General features: G+C 44.0%; 1 protein-coding gene across 1 annotated transcript in view; it reads right to left on the bottom strand.

The window, feature by feature from the left end:
* The window catches only part of LOC311099428 (ankyrin-1-like), a gene marked incomplete at both ends in the record, with an annotated part of 99601 nt that extends 93087 nt beyond the window's left edge, over positions 1 to 6514 (bottom strand). The window contains one exon of the mRNA XM_084140116.1: positions 6389 to 6514. Coding sequence (XP_083996242.1) covers positions 6389 to 6514 — 126 coding nt within the window. The remainder of the gene's footprint in view (positions 1 to 6388) is intronic.
* Between the last annotated feature and the right edge of the window lie 16193 nt (positions 6515 to 22707).

Here is a 22707-nt window from a genome sequence, read left to right as displayed (position 1 = left end):
ATTTATATCCACAGTAAACAAGTCCTATATCGACATAACCTGAAAGGCCGCTCAGCAAGGAAGAAGCCATTGCTCCAAAACCGCCATAAAAAAGCCAGACTACGGTTTGCAATTGCACATGGGGACAAAGATCGTACTTTTTGGAGAAATGTCCTCTGGTCTGATGAAACCAAAATAGAACTGTTTGGCCATAATGCCCATCGTTATGTTTGGAGGAAAAGGGGGAAGTCTTGCAAGCCGAAGAACACCGTCCCAACCGTGAAGCACGGGGCTGGCAGCATCATGCTGTGGGGGTGCTTTGCTGCAGGAGGGACTGGTGCACTTAAAAAAATAGATGGCATCATGAGGAAGGAAAATTAGGTGGATATATTGAAGCAACATCTCAAGACATCAGTCAGGAAGTTAAAGCTTGGTCGCAAATGTGTCTTCCAAATGGACAATGACCCCAAGCATACTTCCCAAGTTGTGGCAAAATGGCTTAAGGACAACAAAGTCAAGGTATTGGAGTGGCCATCACAAAGCCCTGACCTCAATCCTATAGAAAATGTGTGGGCAGAACTGAAAAAGCGTGTGCGAGCAAGGAGGCCTACAAACCTGACTCAGTTACACCAGTTCTGTCAGGAGGAATGGGCCAAAATTCACACAATTTATTGTGGGAAGCTTGTGGAAGGCTACCCGAAACGTATGACCCAAGTTAAACAATTTAAAGGCAATGCTACCAAATACTAATTGAGTGTATGTAAACTTCTGACCCACTGGGAATGTGATGAAGGAAATAAAAGCTGAAATAAATCATTATCTCTACTATTACTCTGACATTTCACATTCTTAAAATAAAGTGGTGATCCTAACTGACCTAAGACAGGGAATTTTTTACTAGGATTAAATGTCAGGAATTGTGAAAAACTGAGTTTAAATGTATTTGGCTAAGATGTAAACTTCCGCCTTCAACTGTATGTGTAAGAAAAACAACCTAGTTCCTTAAATGATTTCCAAAGCTTTCTAGGGTCATTTTTCTTTTCAATGATTGTGTCAGCAAAGTAACCCCTCTTAGCTTCATCCCATCCTGCTCTGTGCTTCATTTCTGTGACGTTTATATAGGAGAAAATCAGGCCGCTCTTGAGAGTTCTTAAAATTTCTTAAAGGCCTTATTCCTTGCTTTGATACTGTAGATTCTAGAATCTCATGATTAAACCAAGGGCTAGATCTCTGCTTTACTCTGACCGATCTACATTTAAAAGCTTCACAGGCACTGTCTACCCCTACACTATCCAGCACAGGTGACCAGTCAATTTTACCCACTTGTTCCCTAAATATTTCAACACATTATTTTTTTGGTCCTCTGATTCTAACAGTTTTGTGAACCTTAAATATATATTTAAAAACCCTTCTTGTGCAAAATGTAATAAAATGATCACTGATTCCATAGACTATTACTCCACTCTGCGAAATTTTGGATTTATCAGACACCAATATTAAGTAAATTGTACTTTGCACTGTTTCACATACCCTGGTGGGATCTTTTATCATTTGGGTCAGAGCAAATGATCTACAGAAGTGCATAAATACATTGTGGGTTTGCAGACATCAGTACTGAAAAATGATTTCCTTCACCAGGGAATCATTACAGTTTGACAACACAATTTCGAGACCTTCATAGAATGCATTCTGATTGGGTGGCCTGTAACACACCCCCAACAAAATCAGCTTGGTTTTGGAAGGCAGATATCCAGCCAGACAATCTCCAGATCATCGATTAAATCCAATCTGAAGTTTAAGCAATGTCCGATCTTACAAAGGCACATATCCCCCCAACCGTTCCGATTCTGATCCTTCCTGACAACAGAGTAATTGCCTATCCCAATTTCTAAGTCACAAACAGATTAATCCAACCACTTTTCTGTACAACATAAGAGACCCACCTCTGATTTGCGAACCAACAGACGTATCTCATCAATCTTCGGTAGTAGGCTTCGGACGTTTAAGTGCACACAATGTAAACCTTTCTTCCCAAAGGCCTCGCTGAATTCCCCATCCTCTTGTAACTCGCCTCTTGCTGGACTGCCATCCTCCCGCTGCACGGCCTCTGGTGGCCTCTTTGACGCTATGGAGCACCCCTCCCCAGGTGCACGCATTGCCAGCTCACCTCTCCGCTGCTCTGTTGTCCTCACCACCACGTCCCCTGTCTCTTGCCTCTGGTGGCCTCTGCGCTGCTGTGGAGCCCCCCTCCTCTGGTGCGCTCTCCATCCTAGGTGAGTCCTCTGCTCCCATTCCACATTCAATGCTCACACCCCCGCGGGTACAGCACACCGACAGCAAAGTTACGTTTCATTAACCCCATGCCCAAAGCTAGGATCACTGCATTTTAGATTAATCAACTGCACGCATTCCAAACACACCAGAGCTTTGCTGTTACTGTTAACCCAACGTTCGCAGAAGGTGCATGGGTGCATAGGCCATTTGATGGTGTTTGTGATAAACTAAGGTCCAGGGCATTGATGGATATCCCCCGATAGGAGAAGGCATAGAGTTATTGTAAGATCTCCACCATTAATTTGAGATTTCAGACTGGCCTTGTATGACAGCACACACTTTTATAAAATAAGAGATTGCTTCTTCTATGCAAATGTTGATCAGTACAATAAAATAATATGTTCTCCTACCAGTTGCCAATTAAATAAGTCCTAAATAAAAGGGATTGTTGTCATCTGTAGCCCCATGAAATCAGCTGAAACAAGCTCAATAACTCAATGCATGCACACACTCCTATTGAATAATATGCATTCACCTGTATTGTGAATAGACCTGGGCCACATCTTGATTTACACAGTTTGTCAATAGAGATTTACCATTCAAATAAATTATTACTGTGACAACACCACCTTCAGTTGCCATGGGGAACCTACTGTTTGTGTGCAAACACAAACTCACGCACACGCAGTACGGACATACAGTACACACCAACACACAGTCACACAGACCCATGCACATTGACACATACATTGGCCCAAAAACAGAAGTGCAATCTAGCATTTTTTTGTTGTTGTCAGCTATGCTTTTTTATATCTTGAAATGTCACTGTTCACAACAGCAATTAGAGCAAAAATAATTCAGCTGGCAATTAGCCTAGCCCTCCGTCAGCAGAACAAGATCTGTTGTGATCTGTTGTGTTTGATAGATTTGGCACCAGATCCCAGTAAACATCATCTTCCTCTATCATGAGGATTGCAGGTAAAAGTATGATAGATGAGATGGACTAGATCCTTAATCCACATTGAGAACAATGGTCTGTGTTCAGTGACATGTTAGACCATGTTAAATCCCAGATGCCTTTTAATAAGCTGGTACTTAAGATCATAATTTAATTTGCAGAAATGCATTGGCTGGCACTAAACGTGTCAGGGGTCTAACGGATCGATATTACTAGCAGAAGCCTGCACTGAGGATAACCTCTGACCTCTTACTGTAATATTTAATACAACCCTATAAACTCTAATTTCAGCCCTAGCTCTCTCTCTGAATGCTGCCTCTAGTGGCATCTGCTTTACACAGCAGGTACCTGCCATAACAACAGCAGACTGTACATGTTCCTGTTCCAGAACGTTCCTCCAGCATGGCTCTGGTGCAGTGAAACGCATGGCTTAGAGTATGGTGGCTGGGATGAGAGGTGCCTCATCCTGCCTGCTCCTCTGAGACACGCGCAGACACGCACGGGCGCGCGCACACGCACACACACACACACACACACACACACACACACACACACACACACACACACACACACACACACACACACACACACAACAAGCAAACACACGCACATACAGGTCCCTCGGAATCTGGGACACTCCTGTTTGCGCCCTACACATACGTAGGTGCAAGTAAACATACTCACGTACATACGTTGCCATTCTTTTTATACCTCAGCTTAGCAGGAAGACTGAATTTAGGGCAGCATTTTTACACACAATAAAAGCCATGGCCTCTGCAGTACCAACCGGTCTAGGTTAAATAGCCCAATGCATGGTTATTAGTAAGTGAGCCTTGTGGATTACAACTACCAGCTCTGTAGTGAGTGATACATTTCTTTAATCAGCGCTCCATGCTACAGCCCAAAGGCTAATTGGCACACACAGATATAGCACAGTTGAATGCAAGCAGTTCATAGCAGCTTCAGCAAGGCTTCTAAAAATGTTTCTGCAAAACGATGACTGTTTGGAATCCCACTTACAGAAGGTCAAAGACATAGTGCACATCCCTGATGTCGTGCCTCCACCTATGAAGGAAGAGCTCATCCTCAAGGCCAAAGCAATACTAGAGAGACTGAATGCCTCTGAGCTCACACTGTAATGGTTTTATCATTAGAGGTCTGCAACCAGGTTACACAAAAACGAGGAATGAGATACGCACGCACGCACACGCACACACACACACACACACACACACACATACAGCATCCCTAGTAGAAAACATAGATTATCAGTTTTCTGTATCATGTAATTTTATAGGATACATCAAATTCATTCATTTTTATGGACAGTTTAAAATCATATCAAAGATCATTGCAAAACAAGTAGGCGTATGTTACAGGATTGATGCTAGTTCAAAAATAAAACAGAATATAGTGTAGTGCATGACCTTTGTGTTAGGGGACGAGAGGGGAGTAGTATTTTACACGCTGTGCAGCTGGGCATGATTTATATCCAAATCAACCAATAAACATGTAAGGAACATTATGGCCCTCTCTCGCTCTTGATAGCAGGGTTCACACAATGGTATTGAAAGCCTCAGTCCAACGGAATGGGAGAGGAGAGACAGTGTAATATGTCTAAGAAGCACTGGAGCAGAAAAGCAGTTGCTTGACGCAATGTATGGAAATGCATCTGGCCCATTTTCATCGATGAAACCAGTATTTGATCATATTTTCACCACTATTCTGAGCCAACCTCAAACCCTCACTCATATTTATTTATAAAGCACTAAATTGTGATGATTGGAAAGATATGTATGAAGATATTGTAGCGTAGATACCTTTTCTTTTACACATACCAACTACTGACAGGGGAGTTCATCACAATATGGAAGGGTAATCATTAATTCATTATGCCGCTGTCTCAACCTTATTCCAATGCCAACCTTGGCATACAGCAAGCAACATTATGTTTTCAAATGTGTGTGTGGCATTGAAATGAGAACAGCCAACAGTTGCTGTTAATTGGTATTGCAGAGGCATCCTCATTCTCTGTCTCGCGCACGCGCACTCTCTTCCTCTCTCTGTCTCTCATTCCGATGGTGTTGATATGGAGGTCAGAGATAAAAGCTGGCATATGACAGATGTTATGAACAGGATATCCTCCCTATGAGACGTCATGGCCACCCCTGACATTACTGAGCCTGTTTGCCACAGTAATAACAACAGTCACGTGGAGCTACGGGGCTCTCTCCTCTCCTCTCCTCTCCTTATTCCATCTCTCCCTTCCTCCATTTCTCTCTCTCTCGCTCCCCCCCATCTCTTTCTGCTATTCCATCTATATCTCTCTGTTCTCTCTCTCTCTCTCTCCCTTCATCTCTTTCTGTTATTCCATCTCTATGTTCTCTCTCCCCCCATCTCTTACTGCTATGCCATCTATATCTCTCTATTCTCTCTTTCTCCCACCATCCTCTGACTGCACCAAGATCCCCCACTGCTCCACACACGGACCTCACGTTGTCTTATAATGATGACGATACACACACAAGCCATCAATGGTGAGGTGTCATGTCACCATCATTACCCAGGGAAATGAACCAAATGAGCCATGGAAATGCAAGGAGCAGGTGGAGATATCACTGTAGCCTACAGCACAGAACACTCAAGAGATACAGGTAGCTGCAGTGCACACTATTGGAGAACATCCCTTTAACCCTCAAGCCCACAGGTAGAGCTTACATTAAAACAGGCTGTTCTCTATAGGAGGAACATTGAGCTTAGCCCATAGGGGAGGGAGAGCAGAGATCACTCACTCCCTCACAGTAGATGATTGATTAACACTGTCTCCCACACTCATCTAGTAGAGTGACTGCAAAAGCCAGCCTCTCAGAGATGTGTGGCACGTACTACAGCAGGTCCACAGGAGGGGAAAACAATAGAGCCTGAAAGGGCAACAGATTAAACCCAGCCTGCAGCAGCCCGACACTTAACGACACAGCCAGGAGATTAGGTGAAGGGAGGGGTGGAGGGAGACGGAGGAGAGGATCCCTGCCTGTAATTATACATGTGTTAAGGATCCTTAACCCGATCCTGCACAATGGAGGGAGGGAGACAGGTTGAGAGAAGGATAAAATGATGTAGAGAGAACAGAGACAGAGAGAACAGAGAGAAATCGACACCATTCTCAGACAGCCATACCTTGCGTCTGCGGTCCCTCGATCGATTCCTCTTCTTGTTCTTCTCATCCTCCTTATCTTTCAGCTCCTGAGCTGCGAGCTCCGCTAGGTCCTTGTTCTTGCGGAGCTGCTTGGCAGCTTGCGCCATGGTGCCACTGCTGCTGTCGCCGTAGCTCCAGTCGTCACGGTAGCGGTCCCTGCCCCAGCCCCGGCTCTGATGACGGCTGCGGCTGCCACTGCGTGTGTGTGATGGTGGCGCTGGGAGCGCATGTGTGTCTGTGAGTGGAAGCGCGGTGCTCTAGTGACCGAGCCCCCAGCAGCCACAAAGGAGATGCTGCTAGTGCTATTGCTGCTGCTGCTGCTGTTGCTACTCATCCAGTCAGACTGTGTTGCACGCCTCCCCTCCCCCACACGACCTGCAGATTCCTTAAAATTATTTTTTATCACCTTGCTTCTTCTTGCCTCTTCTATGATTCCACAATTCCCCCAAAGGCAAAGGACAGCAAGTCTGCAATAGAGCAGAAATTAAGTTATTCTACAATCAAATGCTGTATGTACAGCTTTTTATTGCTCTGCCCTTTAGGCTATTCAATATATATATATATATATTTATATATATATACACACAGTGGGGAGAACAAGTATTTGATACACTGCCGATTTTGCAGGTTTTCCTACTTACAAAGCATGTAGAGGTCTGTCATTTTTATCATAGGTACACTTCAACTGTGTGACACGGAATCTAAAACAAAAATCCAGAAAATCACATTGTATGATTTTTAAGTCATTCATTTGCATTTTATTGCATGACATAAGTTTTTGATACATCAGAAAAACAGAACTTAATATTTGGTACAGAAACCTTTGTTTGCAATTACAGAGATCATACGTTTCCTGTAGGTCTTGACCAGGTTTGCACACACTGCAGCAGGGATTTTGGCCCACTCCTCCATACAGACCTTCTCCAGATCCTTCAGGTTTCGGGGCTGTTGCTGGGCAATACGGACTTTCAGCTCCCTCCAAAGATTTTCTATTGGGTTCAGGTCTGGAGACTGGCTAGGCCACTCCAGGACCTTGAGATGCTTCTTACGGAGCCACTCCTTAGTTGCCCTGGCTGTGTGTTTCGGGTCGTTGTCATGCTGGAAGACCCAGCCACGACCCATCTTCAATGCTCTTACTGAGGAAAGGAGGTTGTTGGCCAAGATCTCGCGATACATGGCCCCATCCATCCTCCCCTCAATACAGTGCAGTCGTCCTGTCCCCTTTGCAGAAAAGCATCCCCAAAGAATTATGTTTCCACCTCCATGCTTCACGGTTGGGATGGTGTTCTTGGGGTTGTACTCATCCTTCTTCTTCCTCTAAACATGGCGAGAGGAGTTTAGACCAAAAAGCTCTATTTTTGTCTCATCAGACCACATGACCTTCTCCCATTCCTCCTCTGGATCATCCAGATGGTCATTGGCAAACTTCAGACGGGCCTGGACATGCGCTGGCTTGAGCAGGGGGACCTTGCGTGCGCTGCAGAATTTTAATCCATGACGGCGTAGTGTGTTACTAATGGTTTTCTTTGAGACTGTGGTCCCAGCTCTCTTCAGGTCATTGACCAGGTCCTGCCGTGTAGTTCTGGGCTGATCCCTCACCTTCCTCATGATCATTGATGCCCCACGAGGTGAGATCTTGCATGGAGCCCCAGACCGAGGGTGATTAACCGTCATCTTGAACTTCTTCCATTTTCTAATAATTGCGCCAACAGTTGTTGCCTTCTCACCAAGCTGCTTGCCTATTGTCCTGTAGCCCATCCCAGCCTTGTGCAGGTCTACAATTTTATCCCTGATGTCCTTACACCGCTCTCTGGTCTTGGCCATTGTGGGGAGGTTGGAGTCTGTTTGATTGAGTGTGTGGATAGGTGTCTTTTATACAGGTAACGAGTTCAAACAGGTGCAGTTAATACAGGTAATGAGTGGAGAACAGGAGGACTTCTTAAAGAAAAACTAACAGGTCTGTGAGAGCCGGAATTCTTACTGGTTGGTAGGTGATCAAATACTTATGTCATGCAATAAAATGCAAATGAATTACTTAAAAATCATGCAATGTGATTTTCTGGATTTTTGTTTTAGATTCTGCCTCTCACAGTTGAAGTGTACCTATGATAAAAATTACAGACTTCTACATGCTTTGTAAGTAGGAAAACCTGCAAAATCGGCAGTGTATCAAATACTTGTTCTCCCCACTGTATATATATATATATATATATACATATATCTTGGGGTATTCTATATGATGGCAATCTTTTCTCTGTATTTCTCTCAGTGTTTTTATTGACATGGACTAATACACAAGCAGTGAGATGTGGCTGTATTCACCATATATAAATCATCTGGCTCTATTATGTTTTACAATTAGCAACAGACAAGAACAACATGCATCAAAAACATGCATGATTCCCTCCATCTCTCTCAGTAGATCTAAAAGCAACAGAGCATGAGAAACGAGGAGAGCGAGAAAGAGAGAGAGACAGAGAGAGAAAGAAACGAGCCCTTCAAATTAGTGGATTCAGCTATTTCAGCCACACCCTTTGCGGACAGGTGTATAACATCGATCCCACAGCCATGCAATCTCCATAGACAAACATTGGCAGTAGAATGGCCTTACTGAAGAGCTCAGTGACTTTCAATGTGGCACCGTCATAGGATGCCACCTTTCCAACAAGTCAGTTCATAAAATGTCTGCCCTGCTAGAGCTGCCCCTTGTCAACTCTAAGTACTGTTATTGTGAAGTGGAAATGTCTAGGAGCAACAACGGCTCAGCCGCGAAGTGGTAGGCCACACATCTCACAGAACGGGACTGCCGAGTGCTGAAGCGAGAAGCGCGTAAAAATCGCCTGTCCTCGGTTGCAATGTCAGCACAAGAACTGTTCGTCGGTAGCTTCATGAAATTGGTTTCCATGGCCGAGCAGCCACACACAAAACTAAGATCACCATGCACAATGCCAAGAGTCGGCTAGAGTGGTGTAAAGCTCATCGCCATTGGACTCTGGAGCAGTGGAAACGCGTTCTCTGGAGTGATGAATCACATTTCACCATCTGGCAGTCCGACAGACAAATTTGGGTTTGGCAGATGCCAGGAGAATACTACCTGCCCCAATGCATAGTGCCAACTGTAAAGTTTGGTGGAGGAGGAATAATGGTCTGGGGCAGTTTTTCATGGTTCGGGCTAGGCCCCTTAACGCTACAGCATACAATGACATTCTAGACAATTCTGTGCTTCCAACTTTGTGGCAACAGTTTGGGGAAGTTCCTTTCCTGTTTCAGCATGACAATGCTCCCGTGCACAAAGCGAGGTCCATACAGAAATGGTTTGTCGAGATTGGTGTGGAAGAACTTGACTGGCCTGCACAGAGCCCTGACGTCAACCCCATGGAACACCTTTGGGATGAATTGGAACGCCGACTGTGAGCCAGGCCTAATCGCCCAACATCAGTGCCCGACCTCACTAATGCTCTTGTGGCTGAATGGAAGCAAGTCCCCTCATCAATGTTCCAACATCTAGTGGAAAGTCTTCACAGAAGAGTGGAGGCTGTTATAGCAGCAAAAGGGGGACAAACTCCATATTAATGCCCATGATTTTGGAATGAGATGTTCGACGAGCAGGTGTCCACATACTATCTCTCCGTTTCTCAATCTCTCATTCCCTATGCAAATGACAAAGGAGATATCCTGTAAGATCTACCTCCTATCATGCCTCCCTCTCTTCTCCCTCTCCTTTTCACTGTAGAACAAATACTGAATCACTCCAGAACATATAAGAACCACACACAAGCATCAAGGGAAAAGAGAGGAAGGGCAAAAATGGATATGACAGGCGTATTCTAGTCGCTCCAATAATTTCTATTTTAGTCACTCTAAACTTCATCTCAGCCCTATATGTGGGATCCTTCTCAACGTCAGAGACATAGAAACAAAGACATTACACTGACATCATGATAGGGGTCTCTCTCTACCATTCCTACAGAAATGTGATGATGTAGTGCAAGGTGTGTAGCCTTAAGACAGCAGCCCGTGACTGGAAACACATCAGTCATATTTATTTACGGTTGCCATGCGACAATATATCAGCACACATCTGCATTCCACTGCCTGGCATGAGAATCCAACTTAATCGCTTCACTTACTCCAGTTCCCCCATAAATGAAGTGTTAAATAAATACTGTGCATAGGGAAAAGAGATTCAAATATATGAAAGTGTGGACTCCTCTGCCTAGCATATTAAGCATTTATTTCTTGAATTTATTAAAAATATTTCCCATTAGGGATCCATAGACGAATAGAGGATGTCTCCCTGGTGACCAAGCAATTGATTTATAGTGTGTGTGTGTGTGTGTGTCAATACATCCAGTATGGATTTGGGGTCTTTCCATGCATACACTACCCTACGTATTTATTTGGACAGTGAAGCTAAACGTTTTATTTGGCTCTATACTCCAGCATTTTGGATTTGAGATTAAATGTTTTATATGAGGTGACAGAACAAAACGTCACCTTTTATTTGAGGGTATTTTCATACATATCTGTTTTACCATTTAGAAATGAAAGCACTTTATGTATCTAGTCCCCCCATTTGAACGTGACATAAGTATTTACTCCCGAGTGGCGCAGTGGTCTAGAGATCCTGGTTCGAATCCAGGCTCTGTCGTAGCCGGCCGTGACCAGGAGACCCATGGGGTGGCGCACAATTTGTCCAGGGTAGGGGGAGGGAATGGCCGGCAGGGATGTAGCTCAGTTGGTAGAGCATGGCGTTTGCAATGCCAGGGTTGTGGGTTTGATTCCCATGGGGGGACAGTATAACATTTTTTAAATAATGTATGCACTCACTAACTGTAAGTCACTCTGGATAAGAGCGTCTGCTAAAATGTAAATGTAAATGTATTTTGGACAAATTCACCTACAGATGTAGGATCTTAATTTGATCACTCTTTTGTTGTTGATAATTTTTCTACACAGCAGGAAATGCAAACTTGTAGTGTATTCAATGTTTAAAAAGACTTTGAGGGTTGGTAATTTTCACTTTAACATTTCTGACTTGATTTGCTGTAACAAAAAATGTATCAACACCTACAAAAAATGTTGATTAATTATAATCCATACTACAATTATAATCTTCCTAGCCTCGATTTGTTGTTGACGCAATATTATTTTCCTGCCGTAGCAAACTGGCTCAAATTAAGATCCTACATCTGTATAGTGTATTAAAAGTTTTGTATTTTGGTTCCATATTCCTAGCACGCAGTGACTCTACAAACGTGTTGGAAATTTGCCATTTGTTTTGGTTGTGTTTCAGATTAAAAACAACAGAAATAAATGGTAAATAAAATCAATCATCAATCTACAGACAATACCCCAAAATGCCAAAGCGAAAACAGGTTATGTGAAAATTTTGCTAATTTACATAAGTATTCAAACCCTTTGCTATGAGACTCAAAACTGAGCTTAGGTGCATCCTGTTTCCATTGATCATCCTTTCGATGTTTCTACAACTTGATTGGAGTCCACCTGTGGTAAATTCAATTGATTGGACATGATTTGGAAAGGCACACACCTGTCTATATAAGGTCCCACAGTTGACAGTGCATGTCAGAGCAAAAAACAAGCCATGAGGTCGAAGGAATTGTCCGTAGAGCTCTGAGACAGGATTGTGTCGAGGCACAGATCTGGGGAAGGGTACCAAACATTTCTGCAGCATTGAAGGTCCCCCAAGAACACAGTGTCCTCCATCATTCTTACATTGAAGAAGCTTGGAACCACCAAGACTCTTCCTAGAGCTGGCCGCCCGGCCAAACTGAGCAATCGGGGGAGAAGGACCTTGGTCAGGGAGGTGACCAAGAACCCGATGGTCACTCTGACAGAGCTCTAGAGTTCCTCTGTGGAGATGGGAGAACCTTCCAGAAGGACAACCATCTCTGCAGCACTCCACCAATCAGGCCTTTATGGTAGAGTGACCAGACGGAAGCCACTCCTCAGTAAAAGGCACATGACAGCCCGCTTGGAGTTTGCCAAAAGGCACTTAAATGACTCTCAGACCATCTCTCTCACCCTCTCTCCCTCCCATCCCGGAGGACCTGGGCCCTAGGTCCATGCCTCAGGACTACCTGGCCTGATGACTCCTTGCTGTCCCCAGTCCACCTGGTTGTGCTGCTGCTCCAGTTTCCACTCTTCTGCCTGCGGCTATGGAACCCTGACCTGTTCAACGGATGTGCCACCTTGTCCCAGACCTGCTGTTTTCAACTCTCTCTCTCTACCGCACCTGCTATTTCAACCTCTGAATGCCCGGCTATGAAAAGCCAAGTGACATTTACTCCTGATGTACTGACCTGTTGCAACCTCTACAACCACTGTGATTATTATTTGACCCTGCTGGTCATCTATGAACGTTTGAACATCTTGGAGAAAAATCTGGCCTTAATGGCCATGTACTGTTATAATCTCCACCCGGCACAGCCAGAAGGGGACTGGCCACCCCTCAGAGCCTGGTTCCTCTCTAAGTTTCTTCCTAGGTTTCTGCCTTTCTAGGGAGTTTTTCCTAGCAATCGTGCTTCTACATCTGCATTGCTTGCTGTTTGGGGTTTTAGGCTGGGTTCCTGTATAGCACTTTGTGACATCTGCTGAAGTAAAAGGGGCTTTATAAATAAAAATTTATTGATTGACTGCTCACTTGGAGTTTGCCAAAAGGCACCTAAATGACTCTCAGACCATGAGAAACAAGATTCTCTGGTCTGATGAAACCAAGATTGAACTCTTTGGCCTGAATGCCAAGCGTCACGTCTGGAGGAAACCTGGCACCATCCCTACGGTGAAGCATGGTGGTGGCAGCATCATGCTGTGGGGATGTTTTTCAACAGCAGGGACTGGGAGACTAGTCAGGATCGAGGGAAAGATGAACAGAGCAAAGTACAGAGCGATTCTTGATGAAAACCTGCTCCAGAGCGCTCAGGACCTCTGACTGGGGCGAAGGTTCACCTTCCAACAGGACAACAACCCTAAGCACTCAGCCAAGACAACACAGGAGTGGCTTCGGGACAAGTCTCTGAATGTCCTTGAGTGGCCCAGCCAGAGCCCGGACTTGAACCTGATCGAACATCTCTGGAGAGACCTGAAAATATCTGTGCAGAGACACTCCCCATCCAACCTGACAGAGCTTGAGAGGACCTGCAGAGAAGAATGAGATAAACTCCCCAAATACAGGTGGGCCAAGCTTGTTGCATCATACCCAAGAAGACTCAAGGCTGTAATCGCTGCCAATGTTGTTTCAACAAAGTACTGAATACTTATGTAAATGTGATATTTCCGTGTTTTTGCTTTGACATTATGGGGTATTGTGTGTAGATTGATGAGGAAAAAAACAATTTAATCAATTTTAGAATAATGCTGTAACGTAACAAAATGTGGAAAATGTCAAGGGGTCTGAATACTTTCCGAATGCACTGTAACTATCATACCCCTCTTTTACTTTAACCTGCTGTAACTTTGGGGGTATGATCTTTGTTCGTCTGTACCTTTTATTATTCACAATTCATTCATTATCATCCATAATCATAGTAGCATCCACATTAATGTATTGTTCAGAGGCGCTGGGTTTCAGACACATATTATATTCTTATTTGCAATAAAAGTGACTCCAAAATGAAAATACATTATTTACCATTCATTTCTATTGGGCAAAACATAATCTGAAACACAACCAAAACAAACTGCTAAATTTGGAACCACCAAAATTTGGAACCACCAAAAATGCATCCAACATTTTTTTCTTAGAGTCACAAGCTTTATGTGGTCATCGCATGCTAGGAATTGCATTGTTGGTTAAGGGCTTGTAACTAAGCATTTGACAGTAAGGTCTACACCTGTTGTATTCAGCGCATGTGACAAATACAATTTGATTTGATTTGAATATGCAACCAAAATACTAAAACTTAAATACACAAGTGAATTTGTCCAAATACTCATGACACCTTCAAATTGGGGGACTAGATAAAGTGCTTTCATTTCTAACGGTATAACAGATATGTATGAAAAAACCCTCAAATAAAAGGTGACATTCTGCACTGTCGCCTCATACTGTCGCCTCATTTTGATGTCAGATCCAAAATGCTGGAGTATAGAGCCAAATAAAACGTTTAGCTTCACTGTCCAAATCAATACGTAGGGGAGTGTATGTGTATCACGTCTTCATGTGTCATTCAATACAGTACTAACTCCAGCTGCCACTACTGGCACTGAACAGGGAAGGGAAATTGCTTTGGTGTGATTGACAGCTTTGGATTTTGTTTTGACTGATGGTAATGGTCCCCCTTCAACTGGAGGCAATATACACAAAAAACTAGCCCATCCTTCAATATGGTTTTGATAGCCCCAGGAATATATGGGCATTATTCCGTGTTTAGTCCAAATGCCAAGTGGTCCTGTGTGGCTCAGTCTGTCAAGCATTGCGCTTGCAAGGGCTGTGGGTTTGATTCCCACTGGAGGCACCAGAATGTATACATTAAAAGTGTCTGCTAAATGGCATATATTATAAATGGGAAATTAGATACTAGGCACATAGACCTATGTAGACTAGACAGTATTCCACTGTTACTGATGGGGCAGGTTCCAATAAAAAAGAATCCCCCCATGTGTCAAAAATGTCAATACCACTATGTGAATGTATAATATATTTGCAAATACTGTACCTGGGTTTCTAAAATACGATATGTATATTACTGCCACCTACTGAAATGTTGGTGAATGCTATATCAATTGTTTTTGATGATGACATAATGCATTTTTATCTAAGTCTAAGACAATAAGACTACTGAACTTGCAGGCTACTTCATACCTCATTAGTGCAGACTGCAGACAAAGATAATTTTGTCAGATCTCCGTGACAAAAGCTATAGTAGGCCTGACTGAGTGAAAACAGACCTAATAGACGTCGTCCTCGCTGAATATGTAGTCCACAGTAAAACGTACAGCAAAAACACAAGATAAGGCCAGCTACACTCAAACCGCTGGCTGGCAGGTGGAATCCAAATCAAAACGGCATAGGTAGCCTATATCCCGATTATTGCTATATCCCGATTATTGCAGTAAAAATCAATGCACGGGGAGCTCTTACAATTGTTCCAAAACATGATTCAACATTGCCATCCAGTGGTATAAAAGTGTATTCTACTTCTAAGGCAGTGTAATAAAGTTTGGAACAGCCACACAGAGAAAACAAACGTTGCCGTTTTACATTTACATTTATGTCATTTAGCAGACGCTCTTATCCAGAGCGACTTACAGTTAGTGAATACATATTTTTTTTTATACTGGCCCCCCGTGGGAATCAAACCCACAACCCTGGCGTTGCAAACGCCATGCTCTATCAACTGAGCTACATCCCTGCCGGCCATTCCCTCCCCCACCCTGGACAACACTGGGGCAATTGTGTGCCACCCATGAGTCTCCCGGTCGCGGCCAGCTGCGACAGAGCCTGGATTCGAACCAGGATCTCTAGTGGCACAGTTAGCACTGCGATGCAGTGCCTTAGACCACTGCGCCACTCAGGAGACACCACTGCGCCACTCAGTTTTACCCACTGACCGTGCACATGGAGTAGACCTAACCTCTTGGCGTTGATAAAATCAGCTGCAACATGCTTCTTTAATTTAGTTATAAAAAATGTGTTAAGATACGAGAGAGTTAATTGGCCTACATTATTTTATTATTGTTAAATGTCTTTCCTTTCAAGCATTCAGCAGGTAGGAAAAGGTGAGTGCCTGCTTGGGCAGCAACAATTGTAGTGCGCTATGTTAGTTTCCCCGCCAGTAGTCTGGGACTGACAGGTGTGCACAGCAGAAACAGCAATTAAGCAGATGGTGGAATAGAAAAACTTTATTATGACAAATTGGCTTATCACAAGACCATTAGAAATGGATTTATGCGACTTATAACTTGGGAAGAAAATGGGGATATATAAAAAAAAAAAAAAGTTAAACAATCTATCCAAAAAACAACATATCCTTTCATGTCTGTTTAGGAAGTCATATGCTGGTCAGTGTATGACCACTGTGGCATAGTCATGTCCTTGCTCAAACTTGACTGAGTGGGATGAAGGAGCACCAGCATGGGACACAGTGGCATAGCACAATTCATCTTCACTTTCCTGTTATTGAAACATAGGGAGGAAGGCACATCATTGTTTGAATGGAAACATCAAATAATCAGATCCTTGCAAGAAAGCACAATTCTTACTGTCTTCATTTATAATGTAGTTATACACTGCGTGTACAAAACATTAAAGACACCTGCTCTTTCCATGACATAGACTATCCAGGTGAATCAAGGTGAAAGCTATGATCCCTTATTGATGTCACATCAGGGTGAAAATACTTAATATTTGCAGTTTCTGTGAAAAGGTCCTGCCAAACAGGGATGCGCTGAGTAGGCACCTTCAGCGTCACACAAGGGAGAAGCCTTACCACTGTGAAGAGTGTGGCAAAGACTACGGTAGCAAAAATACCCTGAAGATTCACAACATGCAGGTTCACCACAAGGGGACAAAGGACATCATATGCAATGATTGTGGTCAACAGTTTACCCACCTCACATACCTCAAACGCCACATGTACTCCCACATGGACAAGGAAAAGAGGACATACCTGTGCAATGTGTGTGGGAAGCATTTCATCCAGAAGTCTCACTTGGACCGTCACAAGATGATTCACACTGGAGAGAAACCATTCAGCTGCGAACACTGCGTCATGGCCTTCAATCGGCCGGACTCCCTGCGGATGTATCTGAAGCTACATGTGTTGGGTAGGGAGGGGCCAAATCTGGCAGAGCAAGGGAAGACCAAGTGCACAGCGTGTAAGAAGAGCTTTGTCAACCCAAATGACCTCAAAGTCCACATGAGAATACACACTGGGGAGAGGCCATACACGTGTGAGGACTGTTCCAAGAGCTTCACCCAGATCAGTATTCTCAACGCGCACCGACGCACGCATACTGGAGAGAAGCCACACGAGTGCAAGGTGTGCGGCAGCTGCTTCACCCGTCGCAAGTACCTGGATGATCACATAGGCAGAAAGCATGGGTCTTTAGAGCAAATTAATGAACAGGAGGATGAACAATGAGAACTGAGTTTTTAGGTGTTGTGACTTCATGTATGTAACTCGTAATATAAATATTGAAGATCAGTCAAGGCTGGATTGTTGCCTAGCAGTTTCTCGGGCCCCGTGTAGCTCAGTTGGTAGAGCATGGCGCTTGCAATGCCAGGGTTGTGGGTTCGTTTCCCACGGGGGTCCAGTATGAAAAATGTATGCACTCTCTAACTGTAAGTCGCTCTGGATAAGAGTGTCTGCTAAATGACTAAAATGTAAATGTCACTCCGAACATGCGCTGACCAACTGGCAAGTGTCTTCACTGACATTTTCAACCTCTCTGAGTCTGTAATACCAACACGTTTCAAGCAGACCACCATAGTCCCTGTGCCCATCCACGTAGCACTCACATCTGTAGCCATGAAGTGCTTTGAAAGGCAGGTCATGGCTCACATCAACACCATTATCCCAGAAACCCTAGACCCACTCCAATTTGCATACCGCCGCAACAGATCCACAGATGATGCAATCTCTATTGCGCTCCACACTGCCCTTTCACACCTGGACAAAATGAACACCTATGTGAGATTGCTATTCATTGACTACAGCTCAGCGTTCAACAACATAGTGCCCTCAAAGCTCATCACTAAGCTAAGGACCCTGGGACGAAATACCTCCCTCTGCAACTGGATCCTGGACTTCCTGACTGGCCGCCCCCAGGTGGTAAGGGTAGGTAACAACACATTTGCCACGCTGATCCTCAACACGGGGGCCCCTCATGGATGCGTGCTCAGTCCCCTCCTGTAATCCCAGTTCACTCATGACTGCATGGCCAGGCACGACTCCAACTGACACAACGACGAGACAGCCTATAGGGAGGAGGTCAGAGACCTGGCCGTGTGGTGCCAGGACAACAACCTCTCCCTCAACGTGATCAAGACAAAGGAGCTGATCCTGGACTACAGGAAAAAGAAGAGGACCGTGCACGCCCCCATTTTCATCGATGGGGCTGTAGCGGAGCAGGTTGAGAGCTTCAAGTTCCTTGGTGTCCACATCACCAACAAACCAACATGGTCCAAGCACACCAAGACAGTCGTGAAGAGGGCACGACAAAACCTATTCCCCCTAAGGAGACTGAAAAGATTTGGCATAGGTCCTCAAATCCTCAAAAGGTTCTACAGCTGCACCCTCGAGAGCATCCTTACTGGTTGCATCACTGCCTGGTATTGCAACTGCTCGGGCTCCGACCGCATGGCACTACAGAGGGTAGTGCGTACGGCCCAGTACATCACTGGGGCCATCCAGGACCTCTATACCAGGCGGTGTCAGAGGAAGGCCCTAAAAATTGTCAAAGACTGTTCTCTCTGCTACCGCACGGCAAGCGGTACCGGAGCGCTAAGTCTAGATCCAAAAGGCTTCTAAACAGCTTCTACCCCCCCAAGCCATAAGACTCCTGAACATCTAATCATGGCTACCCATTTGCATTGTTTTTTTTTGGTATTCTTTCTTAAAAATGCATTGTTGGTTAAGGGCTTGTAAGTAAGTGTTTCACTGTAAGGTCTACAACTGTTATATTCGGCGCATGTGACAAATACAATTTGATTTGATTTGTTAAATCCACTTCAATCAGTGTAGATGAAGGGGAGGAAACAGGTTAAAGAAGGATTTTCAAGCCTTGAGACAATTGAGACATGGATTGTGTATGTGTGCCATTCAGAGGGTGAATGGGCAAGACAAAATATTTAAGTGCCTTTGAACGGGGTATGGTAGTAGGTGCCATGCGCACCGGTTTGTGTCAAGAACTGCAACGCTGCTGGGTTTTTCATGCTCAACAGTTTCCCGTGTGTCTCAAGAATGGTCCACCACCCAAAGGACATCCAGCCAACTTGACACAACTGTGGGAAGCATTGGAGTCAACATGAGCCAGCATCCTTGTGGAACACTTTCGACACCTTGTAGAGTCCATGCCCCAATGAATTGAGGCTCTTCTGAGGGCAAAAGGGGGAGATGCAACTCAATATTAGGAAGGTGTTCTTAATGTTTTGTACACTCTGTGTATGTTGTGTGCCAGCTCTCTGTACTGTACGCAACGCACAGAAAACCAAAACACCACTAGACGGTGGCAAAGTAGATGGAGAGCGTGAGGCAGCGTGGTTTCGGTTTACCTCTACTGTCCTCTTTTCCTGTGGAAATTCTGCAGGATTTGTTGTGTCACTGGCTGTACAGACAGAATCACAGAAATGTGATGTTAAAATGGATTGTGATAAACTTCTCACCATATACAGTAATTATTGGGAGAGTGAAGCATTTTTCTTCTTTTGGCTTTATACTTTTTGGATAATCCTGAATAAATCGTGAATAATGATGAGTGAGAAAATTACAGAAGTATAAATATCATACCCCCAGAAAATGCTAACCTACCCTGTTATTGTAATGGTGAGAGGTTAGCATGTCTTGGGGGTATGATATTTGTGCGTCTGTAACTTTCTCACTCATCATTATTCATAATTAATTCAGGATTATCCGTAATCATGGTAGCATCCACATTAATGTAGAAGTGTTTAGAAACATATTCTATTCTTATTTACAATGAAAGTTACTCCAAAATGACACAATTACACAACATTATTTACCATTCATTTCTATTGGGCACAAAATAATCTGAAACACAATCAAAACAAACAGCAAATGCATCCAACAATGTTGTAGTCACAAGCTTGATGCAGTCATTGCGTGCTATGAATATGGGACCAAATACTTTATACTACTTTAATACACATATACACTGCATTCGGAAAGTATTCAGACCCCTTGACTTTTTCCACATTTTGTTACGTTACAGCCTTATTCTAAAATTGATTAAATAAAACATTTTCCTCATCAATCTACACACAATACCTCATAATGACAAAGTGAAAACAGGTTTTTAGAAACATTTGCACATTTATAAAAAATAAAAAACAGAAATACCTTATTTATATAAGTATTCAGACCCTTTGCTATGAGAGTCGAAATTGAGCTCAGGTGCATCCTGTTTCCATTGATGATCCTTGATATGTTTCTACAACTTGATTGGAGTCCACCTGTGGTAAATTCAATTGATTGGACATGATTTGGAAAGGCACACACCTGTCTATATAAGGTCCCACAGTTGACAGTGCGTTCATCCACCTCTGGCCTGCTGGCCCCCCTACCTCTGCGGAAGCACAGTTCCCGCTCAGCCCAGTCAAAACTGTTCGCTGCTCTGGCACCCCAATGGTGGAACAAGCTCCCTCACGACGCCAGGACAGCGGAGTCACTCACCACCTTCCGGAGACACTTGAAACCCCACCTCTTTAAGGAATACCTGGGATAGGAGAAAGTCATCCTTCTACCCCCCCTTACCCCACCCCAAGGAGAAAAAAAAAAAAGAAAACATATTGTAAAGTGGTTGTCCCACTGGCTATCATAAGGTGAATGCACCAATTTGTATGTCGCTCTGGATAAGAGCGTCTGCTAAATGATGTAAATGTAAATGTAAATGTAATGCATGTCAGAGCAAACTCCAAGCCATGAGGTCGAAGGAATTGTCCGTAGAGCTCCGAGACAGGATTGTGTCGAGGAACAGATCTGGGGAAGGGTACCAAAAAATGTCTGCAGCATTGAAGATCCCCAAGAACACAGTGGCCTACATCATTCTTATATGGAAGACGTTTGGAAACACCATAACTCTTCATAGAGCTTGCCGCCTGGCCAAACGGAGCAATCAGGGGAGAAGGGCCTTGGTCAGGGAGGTGACCAAGAACCCGATGGTCACTCTGACAGAACTCCAGAGTTCCTCTGTGGCGATAGGAGAACATTCCAGAAGGACAACCATCTCTGCAGCACTCCACCAATCAGGCATTTATGGTAGAGTGGCCAGACAAAAGCCACTCCTCAGTAAAAGGCACATGACAGCCCGCTTGGAGTTTGCCTAAAGGCACTTAAAGGACTCTCAGACCATGAGAAATAAGATTCTCTGTTCTGATGAAACCAAGATTGAACTCTGGCCTGAATGCCAACCGTCACGTCTGGAGGAAACCTGGCACCATCCCTACGGTGAAGCATGGTGGTGGCAGCATCATGCTGTGGGGATGCTTTTCAGCTGCAGGGACTGGGAGACTAGTCAGGATCGAGGGAAAGTTGAACGGCGCAAAGTACAGAGAGATCCTTGATGAAAACCTGCCCCAGAGCGCTCAGGACCTCAGACTAGGGGCAAAGGTTCCCCTTCCACAGGACAACGACTCTAAGCATACAGCCAAGACAACACAGGAGTGGCTTCGGGACAAGTCTCTGAATGTCCTTGAGTGGCCAGCCAAAGCCCGGACTTGAACCCGATCTAACATATCTGGAGAGACCTGAAAGTAGCTGTTCAGCGACGGTCCCCATTCAACCTGACATAGCTTGAGAGGATCTGCAAAGAATAATGGGATAAACTCAACCAATTAAAGGTGTGCCAAGTTCGTAGCGTCATACCCAAGTAGACTCAAGGCTGTAATCGCTGCCAAAGGTGCTTCAACAAAGTACTAAGTAAAGGGTCTGAATACTTATGTAAATTTGTAATAAATCTGCAAAAATGTCTAAAAACCTGATTTTGCTTTGTCATTATGGGATGTTGTGTGTAGATTGATGACGAAAAAATACTATTTAATCAATTATAGAATAAGGCTGTAACGTAACAAAATGTGGAATAAATTAAGGGGTCTGAATACTTTCTGAATTCACTATACAGTGGGGGGGGAAAGTATTTAGTCAGCCACCAATTGTGCAAGGTCTCCCACTTAAAAAGATGAGAGAGGCCTGTAATTTTCATCATAGGTACACGTCAACTATGACAGACAAATTGAGACAAAGAAATCCAGAAAATCACATTGTAGGATTTTTTATGAATTTATTTGCAAATTATGGTGGAAAATAAGTATTTGGTCACCTACAAACAAGCAAGATTTCTGGCTCTCACAGACCTGTAACTTCTTCTTCAAGAGGCTCCTCTGTCCTCCACTCGTTACCTGTATTAATGGCACATGTTTGAACTTGTTATCAGTATAAAAGACACCTGTCCACAACCTCAAACAGTCACACTCCAAACTCCACTATGGCCAAGACCAAAGAGCTGTCAAAGGACACCAGAAACAAAATTGTAGACCTGCACCAGGCTGGGAAGACTGAATCTGCAATAGGTAAGCAGCTTGGTTTGAAGAAATCAA

This window comes from Coregonus lavaretus, assembly GCF_964263955.1.
Source record: "Coregonus lavaretus genome assembly, chromosome: 24".
NCBI lineage: Eukaryota > Metazoa > Chordata > Actinopteri > Salmoniformes > Salmonidae > Coregonus > Coregonus lavaretus.
The sequence above is the reverse complement of the archived record's forward strand: the minus strand, read 5'-3'. Positions and strand labels throughout refer to the sequence as shown.